The sequence below is a fragment of the Mustela nivalis genome, assembly GCF_964662115.1.
Source record: "Mustela nivalis genome assembly, chromosome: 18".
Classification (NCBI taxonomy): domain Eukaryota; kingdom Metazoa; phylum Chordata; class Mammalia; order Carnivora; family Mustelidae; genus Mustela; species Mustela nivalis.
In genome coordinates this window covers 46,828,679-46,839,426 of record NC_139037.1, presented here as the reverse complement: position 1 = coordinate 46,839,426, position 10,748 = coordinate 46,828,679, and the positions used below count along the sequence as shown (strand labels likewise).

Sequence of the window (10,748 nt, the reverse complement as noted above, 5' to 3'; positions counted from 1 at the left end):
CTTCTCACCAGTATGGATTCTCTTGTAAACTGTAAGGTGAGAGCTGTGACCAAGGGCTTTTCCGCATTCATCACATTCGTACAGTTTCTCTCCAGTGTGCGTCCTTTCACGTTTGTATCGAAGGAGCAGTCGCTAAGGGCTTTCCCACATTCATTACATTTATAGGGTTTTTCTCCAGTATGTGTTCTCTTATGCACATTGACATTAGACCGTCCACTGAAGGATTTTCCACAGTCATCACATTTATAGGGTTTCTCTCCAGTATGAATTTTCCGGTGTACATTATGGTGAGAATTTTGGCTAAAAGACTTTCCACATTTATTACACTCATAAGGTTTCTCACCAGTGTGAGTTCTCCAGTGTAAAATGAGGTGTAGGCTCTGCCAGAAAGAATTCCCACATTCATTACATTCATAGGCTTTCTCTCTACCATGATTTCTCAGATGGTAAGAAAGAGATGAAAGTTTCTTAAAGGTTTTCCCACATTCATTACATTCATAGATTTCTCCTTAGTAGGAGTTCTCATGACCTGAGAAAGGGGTGAGCTATAGATAAAAAAAATCTCTACTTTCTTTACATCCATAGAATTTCTCTCCTATGTTAATTATCTCATGTGTAGAGAGGTATACGCTCTGGCTGGTATCTTTACCATGCTCATTCAACTTCGACAGGTTTCCCGAGGGTTTTCCACATGGACTGCCTTTACAAGGTTTCTTCCCCACCAAGATTTCCTGATGATTTTTTAAAATAAAATTTGCTGTACACTTTGAGTTGAGCCAATTTGATAGAAATACTCTTTAACAAGAAATCTCCGTGAAGAAAAAGTCTGAATTGAAGCTGCATTTTCCCACAACTGCAGCATTTCCCCAGTCCCCAACCTGGGTCACTACTTGCCCTTGTTTATGTCCTGTTAGCCCGGAAATGGCACTGTGTGTCTTCTGCTTCTCCAACTCGTCCCCAAGTTCCCAGCCATCTGCTGTGGTAGAACGCCAGCAACCATCCACTGCGGGCCTCATCAGGTTCATGCTGCTGGGTAACTCCTTCCTAGCAAAGGCCTCTGTTGGTGACAACTCTTGGCTTTTAGGTCTCTTCTTCCTTTCTAGAAGGAAATTAAAAATAATTTGGGTGCTTAGAAGAAAACTCCTAGAGTGAGAATACTGAGATAAAAGCCACAAGATGTGCACAGGGGGAGTAGATGTTTTACAGTACCAACCAAAAAAACGGCGGAACTCTGAGAAGAGAAGCCACGGAAGGTACACACAGAACACAAAGAACCCATAGGAAGACCGACCAACCTAACAGTCAGCACAAAAGGCAGAGGAGATACCGTTACAAGACAGGTCACAGAATAGGCAGACATCCCCATACATGAGATGCTCAGGACCACCGCCATTCGCTAATGCTTGGACATCCCAGAACCTGACCCATTTCTCCACCTAACATCTCTTCTGCCTGTAGTCGATAACCAAGTTAATCCTCCCAACAAACCAGTTTCATGATGGTAAGAACATGTCTTTAGATTCAGTCTTCCAAAACACCCAGAAGCAGGGTAAGACTACCTCAGTTCTCCTCAATCCTTCTCCTTCTGGGTTTCTTTTGTTCTCCCTAAACATGACCATTTCCACCACTAGCACAGAGTTCCTCTGCCTGAGGACTTTCCTTGGGTCTCCAAAGTCTTCAGTGTCAGCAACCCACCCCTTTCATCATTCAGCTCTCAAGTCTCAGGTCACCTCCTCTGAGAGACCCTGTCCAACCTCCCCGCATGCCTGAGTTCCTTGTCACTTTCCACCACATTGTCCTGTTTTACTTCCTGCATACACTGCTCAGCATTAGTCAACATCCCTTTGTTCTTTTCGTTCTTTATTGTCTGCCCCTTCCCAAACACCGTATACTAGCGGCTTTCAGGTCCACGGTGGGGGGAACCTTGTCCATCCTGTTCCCACTTTGTCTCCAGTACCCAAAAACACACAGGGAACAAGAGGGCTCCACAGGCATATGGATAAACACAGAGTGGTCCGCACACCAGACAAAGGTAACTTACCTAGAGCACCGGGGACACTTGGGACATGTCTGCAAGGTGGCCTGATAGGGCACCTGCTTGTGCTCAGCAACCTGACTCCCAGTGGCAGGGAGGCCTTGTGTTTCTGACGTGGGAGGAGGCTGTGGAGCTGAATGTGAGGAGGGCTTTGCAAGGTCATGCAGAGCAAAGAGGGGGCTGGAAACCTGCAGAGGGTTTCTCCTGGAGTCCTTAATTGGACAAGTCAACTGCAAGTGCACAGAAGGCTAAGACCTGACAAAGAACAGCTGCTACAGGGCTGAGCAGCTACCAAGTTACCAAGTGTTGGGGGACACTGGCTCTGACCCAATGAGCACCCAAGGCATTCCGGTCAGACTCTAGAAAGTTGTACCTTAGAAGGAAACAGCCTCAAGGATAAGAACTACATCCAAGAGGGTGGGAGGTTGGGGGAACCAGGTGGTGGGTATTAGAGAGGGCACAGATTGCATGGAGCACTGGGTGTGGTGCAAAAATTATGAATACTGTTATGCTGAAAATAAATAAAACAAACAAACAAAAAAACCTAAAAAAAAAAAAAAAGAAGAACTACATCCAAGAACTAAAGCAAAACCTAAATCCTAAACCTGAGCCTCATCAGGATTAGGATGATTTCAGTAATTTAACTGCCTCCAGAAAAAAAAGAACAAAGGACAATTCTGGTAGAAGACAAGACTCCATCATCTCTCCAATGCACCGTGTGCGGCATTCAGTATACAGAAATTGACGAGACATCTAAAGAATCAGGAAAATGTGACTCATCACCAAGAAAAAAAAAGTCAATAGAGGCAGATATACCAAACATTAGAAGTAGCAGGAAAAAAATGAAAAATAACTATTATAGCTCTTTCTCTTCAATTTGGTGGCTGAGCAGCAAACACAGAGAAGATCCTCACGGAGACCCTGACAAACAAGAACATTACCCTCACAGGAGCCCAGTGACACCACTGAGAATGTCAAAGCCAAGACAATGAGGGCTCCCACTTGAAGCCACTTGAAGATCAGTGTCTGTGCTGGGAGAGGACAGCTGCACTCTCTGACTACAATATCCATAAGAGCCCCTGCATTTGGTGCTTGGCCTGGAGGTGCGTCCCCTAGCCTTCCCTCTGCCAGCTCGCCCGCAAATTCAACTGCAACGAGTGTTGTGCTCCCAGACATGTGGCCGCACCAACCATCCACACCCCCAGAAGAAGGTCAATAAAGTCCCTCCATCAGCTCTTCCTTTCCCCACAGGGTGGCCTCCTGCCCGAGCCCCACGGCCCTAGGGCCTCAATAAAGTTTCACTTTGGGCGCCTGGGTGGCTCAGTGGGTTGAGCCGCTGCCTTCGGCTCGGGTCATGATCTCAGGGTCCTGGGATCGAGTCCTGCATCGGGCTCTCTGCTCAGCAGGGAGCCTGCTTCCTCATCTCTCTCTCTCTGCCTGCCTCTCTGCCTACCTGTGATCTCTCTGTCAAATAAATAAATAAAATCTTAAAAAAAAAAAAAAAGTTTCACTTACACTGACTGGGGAAAAAACCCAACCTATTATAAACATAACAGAATTTCATGGGAAATTTTCAAATGAAAATTCCATTCTGGAATTAAATAAAAATGTAGTATCTGAAGTAAACCTGAGAAGACTTCATTGCAGACTAGACACAACAGAATAAAGAATCTGTGAATTCAAAGGCAGGTAAGTGGAAATTTTATGATGACACAAAAGGAGAGAAAATAATATAAAAACAGAACACTTGACAAAAGATTAATGTGTAGTTGGAGTTACAAGAGAGACTAAAGCAGCAGAGGAAACATTTGAAGAGGTAAGAACAAAGAGTTGATCTAGACTGATCAAAGGTACCATCCTAGGTGTTTAATGTTCAAGGGCAACAACCTGCAGAGAAAATTGTATGATTCTGACATCTGATATCAAACCTTTCAGCACTTGATTACATACCTCAATGTTACAAATGAAGCTAGTAAAACCATTCTAAATGACAGTCTCCGAGGGAAGAGAGACATGAGACTAAAATTCCCACTTCTAAAATGCAACTTTTTACTGGGTACATAGTGAAGACTCACCTGAAAAAAGGTGAAAATTCACAGGCAGTGTGGGCTTAAAACACCGTACCCAGAAATGCAGAACTAAACCATCAGTTCTCTCTGATTTCATTCATCTGTTCCCTGTAAACCCTCTCCTCTCTCTGAAGAACAGTTGGTAAACTGTGCCTACCTTTCCAGAGAACTGAGACTGACGCAAGGGGGAGCCTTATCCAGGCCAAAATGACAGAATTCCGAAAGAAGCCAAGACTTTAAAGGGATGACAGGTCTTTATGAAACACCACATCCAACAGTAACAGAATATATACATACCCACCTACCCACCCCAACAGACCATATGCTGTATCGTAAAAACATTTCTCAATAAATTTAAAAGGACTGAATTCACAGTCCGCCTGTGCTCGCTCTCTCTCCCTCTCTCTCTGACAAATAAATAAATAAAATATTTAAAAAAATAATAATAAATAAATAAAAGGACTGAATTCATACAGAGTATGTTCTTCAACCACAATGGAAATAATCTAGCCCTCAATAACAGCAATCCCCTTACACTTGGAAATTGAACAATGTACTTCACGAATCAAAGAAGAAATCACTTTCGTATGTTTTATTTTCATTACCATTCAGTTCAAGACATTTGGAAAACAAAACATAATGAACTGAACAATAATAAAAATGCAGCATGTGAAAACATGCAGGATGCAGTTGAAATTAAGATTTAAAGGAACATGTATAACTATAAATGCAAACATCAGAAAGAGAAAGCATTAAAATTAATGAACTAAGCTTCTGCCCCAAAAAAGCCAGAAAAAAGGAAACCAAATTAAACCAAAACAACTAGGGGCGCCTGGGTGGCTCAGTGGGTTAAGCCGCTGCCTTCGGCTCAGGTCATGATCTCGGGGTCCTGGGATCGAGTCCCGCATCGGGCTCTCTGCTCAGCGGGGAGCCTGCTTCTCTCTCTCTCTCTCTCTCTCTGCCAGCCTCTCTACCTACCTGTGATCTCTCTGTCAAATAAATAAATAAAAATCTTAAAAAAAAAAAAAAGTTAAAAAAAATAAAAAAAAAAACAAAAAAACAAAACAAAACAAAAAAAACAACTAAAGGGAATAATAGAAAGCAGAAATCAATGGAACAGAGAAAAAAAATTCAATCATGTTTATAGATGTATTTACAGCATTTGATAACACCCATTCATGATTTAAAAAAAAAAATAGTCCTCAGGAAATCAGGAATAGTACTTTCTCAATGTGATAAAGGGTTTCAGATAATACTTAATGGTAAAATATTTAATGCTATTCCGTAATATCAGGAGCAAGGCAAGGATGTTCATTCTTACCACTTTTAACATTGTACTTGATATCTATGGTGACAGGTACCAGAAGAATAGTTGCCAAACTGGGGGAGTCCTAAGTGGAAAAGGACATTAGGAAATGTATGGGAATGGAAATATGCTAATGTGTGGACTGGACTATAGGTCACACAAATATACATTTGCAAAACTTTACTGGACTGTAGTTTTAGGAACAACATATCTCACTGTATGTTAATTACACATCAATTTTTTTAAAAAGTACTAGAGGTCCTGGCTGGTATAATAATACGGTAAACGAAAAAGCATAAAGTCTCAATAGGAAGAAGCAAAGCAATCCTTATTTGAAAACACCATGACTGGGTAAAAATCTAAAGACATTGAAAATAAATTACTAGAACAATTAAATGATTTTAACAAGTTCACACGAGGATAGAATGTCAGTTAAGAAGAAATTATATTTATATACACTAGCAACAAACAATAAGAAAATGAAATTACAAATAATATTTACAATAGCATAAAAAATGCAAAATTTCTAGGAATAAAATTAGTAGAAGATGTGCATGACCCATATGCTTAAAAACTGAAAAATACTGCTGCAAGAATTACCTAAATATACCATAATCAAAATTAGAAGGCTAGACATATTAAGATATAAAGTCTTCCTAAACTGATTCCTTTTTTTTTTTTTTAAAGATTTTATTTCTTTGACAGAGAAGGGGGGAGAGAGAGAGAGCACACAAGCAGGGGGAATGAGAGAGGGAGAAGCAGGCTCCCCGCTGAGCAGGGAGCCCACCCAATGTGGGGCTTGATGGGATCATGACCTAAGCCAAAGGCCGAAGGCAAACGCTTAACTGACTAAGCCACACAGGCACCCCCACAAACCGATTCTAAGGCACTACCAATCAGAACTGTGAATCTATCACCCAACAACTCCACTCCTAGACATTTACTCAAGAGAATAAAAACACAAGTCCACTGGAAACATTGCACAAGAATGTTAGCAGCATTATTCATAACAGCCCAAAACTAGAGACAATCCAAATGTTCATTATCAAGAGAATGGACAAATTGTAAGTGATTAAAAAATAAAATGTCCCTAAATACTAAAAAGTAAAAAAAAATAAAAACGCATATAAAGGGGCGCACCTGAGTGGCTCAGTGGATTAAGCCTCTGCCTTCGGCTCAGGTCATGATCTCAGGGTCCTGGGATCAAGCCCTGCATCGGTCTCTCTACTCAGCAGGGAGCCTGCTCCCCGCCCCTCCTTTTTCTGTCTGACTCTCTGCCTACTTGTGATCTCTCTCTCTGTCAAATAAATAAATAAAATCATTTTAAAAAGTGCATATAAAATCACAGACGAATCTCAAAAATCTTAGGGTAATAAGCCATAAGCAAAAGAAATAATATATAATTCACTTTATATGAAGTTCTAGAAAAGGTAAAAATAACCTATGGTGGAAAAAAAATCTCAATAGTGGTTGCCTTTCGAAAATGGAAAGAGGTAACAAAGGAACTTTGTGAAATAATGAAAATATCCAGCCCCATTTAGGTGAGAATTACATATGTGCGTACATTTATCAAAATGTTTCAATTGTACATGTAAACTTTGTGCATTTTTGAAGTACAGTGGGCAAAAGTAACAAAAATAAGAAGGCGGCTGACTTCTCATCAGAAACCATGGAGTCCTGGGGCGCCTGGGTGGCTCAGTGGGTTAAGCGGCTGCCTTCGGCTCAGGTCATGATCTCAGGGTCCTGGGATTGAGTCCCGCATCGGGCTCTCTGCTCAGCGGGGAGCCTGCTTCCCTCTCTCTCTCTCTGCCTGCCTCTCCATCTACTTGTGATTTCTCTCTGTCAAATAAATAAATAAAATCTTTAAAAAAAAAAAAAAAGAAAGAAAGAAACCATGAAGTCCAGAAGACAACTGCATGGTGTCTTCAAAGTGACGAGAAAAAGAAAAAAAAAACAAAACCCCAAAACGTGACAACCTAAAATTCTCTGTTTACAGTATCTTTCCAAAATGAAGATAAAATAAAGGCATTTTCAGGCAAACACAAAATGAAGGCGTTTTGTCATTCTAAAAGAAATGATAAAGGGAACTCTAAGCAAAAGGAAAATGATCCCAGATGGAATTATGGAAATGAAAAGGTAATGAAAAGCAGCAGAGAAGGAAGATATGAAGGAACATATAAACAAACACTGACTGTAAAGATCCTTTCCCATCTCACCTAGGCGGGAATCTTGGGAGAGCCCTCTGTCCATCATGCATTGCTCTATTCCAAGTTCTAGGAGGGCAACAGTATCTGGCTTGAGGTTCCAAGGTCCTGGGCAAATGAATGATCAAGCTGTGAGGTTCTGGTTCTTTTCATATACATTCTGGGGCAACATTTTGTTTTATTTGTTTTTAAGTAAGCTCAATGTCCAACATGGGGCATGAACTCACAGCTCCAAGATCAAGAGTCACATGCTCTACAAAATGAACCAGGCAGCCGCTTCAGGCTGAGGTTTGATGAGGACAAATCCCCTAGTGACTCCACACTCCCAGCTAAATCAAACCCGCTCTGCCAAGACCCCAGGCAAATAGAAGTGGACATGGGGAACAGCCTCACCACAGTGACCAGGTGTCTTAAGGCCTCCAGCATCACGTTATGATACAGGGTCGGCTGGGCAGGGCCCAGCAGGCCCCATTCCTCCCGGGAGAAGTTGACCGTCACATCACCAAAAGTAACCCTCCCCTGAAATGTTACCCACATGCCTGCTGAGCCAGGACCCTTAACCCTGCAAAAGCTCCCAGAAAAAAAGGGACGGCTACATGTGACTGCGAATGCACAGGTGTCCAGGGAGATGTCCTAAAAGCTGTCTGGCTCCTGAGGGATACACCTGAGCCTTCGCGGGGGTGGGGGGGACATCAGGGCTCCGCATCAGCCATTTCAGAGGTGAGTTGCCATTACACTAAAATGTTCACCCCTACACAGCTCCCCCATTTCTTGATCAACTTGGGATCTTCCACGAAACCAAAAGACCGCTTCCCTTGACGACCCCTTTTTATACCACCAGGTGCATGAAAACGACAACGTTAATATTTGCCGACAATAACGTTAATCTTTGCCAGGGATCCTCTTCCCAGGCCGGGAGCGGTACTTCAGCGAGCACTTCACCTAACGGAAATTTTCTTACGCCTCACAACGGTCTCGGAAAGCAGTTCCCACTTCTGGGGGTGGGGGGTGTTTTTTTCAAAAGAGGAGCGCGGGAATTACGGTTATGGCGGCTTCACAAACACGAACTGAGCGACGCTTCGTCTTTCCGACCGTCATTCCAGACGATGGGAAGACAGAATTGCTCGTCCCTTACGCGCGCGGTAGCTGAAGCCACCGGGAACCCGGGTGTGCAACTTTCTCGCCGGGGGGGTTCGTCTCGGCCTCTACTGGTTAGGGGACATCGCGCTACATGAAAGGGCTGCAGGATTACGAGGTCTTCCGCCGCGCCCGGCCACAGCGACGGGCTGGGGCACCGACTCCCATCCGAGACTCGGGAGAAGGGTGCACACCAGGCCCGGGAAGGGACCGCGCGCGGCCACTCACCCGAGGGCGGCCTGCCAGGGGCCCCGCGGCCATCGCCTCTTCCAACTCCGAGGTCCTCCAAGCGCCACCTGCAGCCCCACCCGCTCCCTCCAGCGCCCACCGGCTTGCGGCTCCGGACAGACCGCCAGGGACCGCTCCAAACCACAGATCCAAGCCGCGCGGCCAGCGTAACCTCTCCACGCGACTGCGGCGCCGGCGGCAAAGCGTAACTACCAGGACCAGAAAACCCCGCGCTGCGGCCCCTGACCAATGGGAGAGCGCGGCCGGGGACTCGGAGAGACTGACCCCGCCGCATCGGCATTCCGGGAGTTGTAGTCCGGAGGCCAGAGCCCTCGTCCTAGTCCAGCGGTAGACACACCTGAGCTCCCAGAGGGTCAGACTACGTTTCCCAGAAGGCGCGACGATAGGCGTGTCCGCCCAATGGACAATCTCTACCGGGCCTGGGCTGGGGGTGGGGGAGGGGACCTTCCGACCCGGTTTAAGGTCCCCGGCCGGGCGTAGGCGGCAATGAGACGGATTTCTCTCACTATAATTCCCCGAAACTACGTTGGTCAGGTTCTCGAACTCCAGAAGCGCACAATCGGTGGGTACGGAGAGTCCGAGAAGCCTGTGGAGAGGGATTCCAGAAGTTACAGGAAATTGTAGTCACACCAACTTTGTCCACCAGGTGGCGGGCGTGGATCTCGGGCCTCGTACTACCTTTCCCAGAGGCTCCGCGGGGCGGGTCCTCCTCTCGAGGAAATAACGTAGTGGGCGGTGCTGGAAAAATAGGTGTCTCCCAGCAGCGTGGCCTCCTGGGAGTTGCAGTCCACTGTCTGCATACCGCTTGGTCCCGTGCTCGGGCTCGGACTACAGCTCCCAGAAGGCTCCGTGGCAGCACGGGGTTGGAAGCGTCTGGGGGCCGCCCGCCCGCAGCTCCAGCTGTCGGAAAGACGCTGTCTTCACAAACACCTTCCTGAGGACGAAGTCAGAGTAAGTGTCTTGATGACAAAGGCGCGCGTTCAAGTGTTCTGTGCCTGCCCGGTGTTTCCGTTCATCGGGTGGGTGACGGAGGCAGGCTTCCCTCACGCACCGTCGGGTACGTCTTCCATGAAACGGGCGCTCGGGCTCGGCTAAATGACGAGGTTGTCGTAACCGAGGTTTCCCCCGCGTTTCTGCCTCCTTGACGCGAAGGGGAGGTGAGGGGATCTTGGGGCGGTTTCGTTGCGCGTTCGGAGCGCCGGAACGCGGAGAAGCGCGCCTGCGCGGAGCGAACCTCGGTTTGGGAAGGGAGGTGCAGGCGAGCCTAGGGCCGCTTCTCGCGGACGCCGCGCGCTCGGCCCTGCGGGCCGGCCTGTGTGCGAGCGAGATGGGCATGTGGCCCACGCCGGGCGGAGCCCTGACCCCCTGGCGGATGATGTCTTTCACGCACTTTTCTGCACAGGGCGAATCCCCCAGTCCATGTCCTCTGTGCTCTTCTTGGTGGCTCTTTAAGGGATTTTTCAGACCCCTTTTCCTTAAGGATTTATTTATTTGCTTCAGGGAGAGGAAGAGCGAGCGAGGGGAGGGGCAAATGGGGAGGGGGCGAAAGAATCCCAAGTATCTCGCACAGAGCGGGAGCCCGAGGCGGGGGACGGGTCTGTCACAAACCCCTGAGATCAGGACCTGGGCTGAAACCGAGGGCCACCCTTAACCAAACGCGCCAGCCAGTAGCCCCCAAACCCAGGGCTACTCCCTAACCCATTCCCGGCCGCTGCCATTTTGTGTCATTGGAAAGCAAGCCCCTGTGT

General features: G+C 46.4%; 2 protein-coding genes across 6 annotated transcripts in view; one reads left to right on the top strand and one right to left on the bottom strand.

Moving 5' to 3' along the window:
* Positions 1–475: 475 nt before the first annotated feature.
* Positions 476–9,800, bottom strand: LOC309852635 (uncharacterized protein; the record flags this gene model as incomplete). Of its 2 annotated transcripts, XM_082709700.1 has the most annotated exons (5): positions 476–1,099; positions 5,426–5,495; positions 7,627–7,722; positions 8,980–9,586; positions 9,679–9,800. In XM_082709700.1, 3 exons carry the CDS (start codon positions 9,798–9,800, stop codon positions 7,684–7,686), a joined length of 768 nt encoding a protein of 255 aa, XP_082565826.1. In that variant the 3' UTR covers positions 476–1,099; positions 5,426–5,495; positions 7,627–7,683. The 2 variants fall into 2 exon arrangements, with proteins under 2 accessions (XP_082565826.1, XP_082565825.1); XM_082709699.1 differs by lacking the exon at positions 5,426–5,495.
* Positions 9,801–9,839: 39 nt separating this feature from the next.
* ZSCAN1 (zinc finger and SCAN domain containing 1) overlaps positions 9,840–10,748 on the top strand; it is a 29,056-nt gene continuing 28,147 nt past the window's right edge. For 2 of the 4 annotated variants that reach the window (XM_082709635.1, XM_082709632.1), the window contains exon 1: positions 9,859–9,951. The gene's annotated coding sequence lies outside the window, so the exon portion shown is untranslated. Of the gene's footprint in view, positions 9,952–10,748 lie in introns of all 4 variants that reach the window. The other 2 variants (XR_014305272.1, XR_014305273.1) reach the window with 2 other exon arrangements.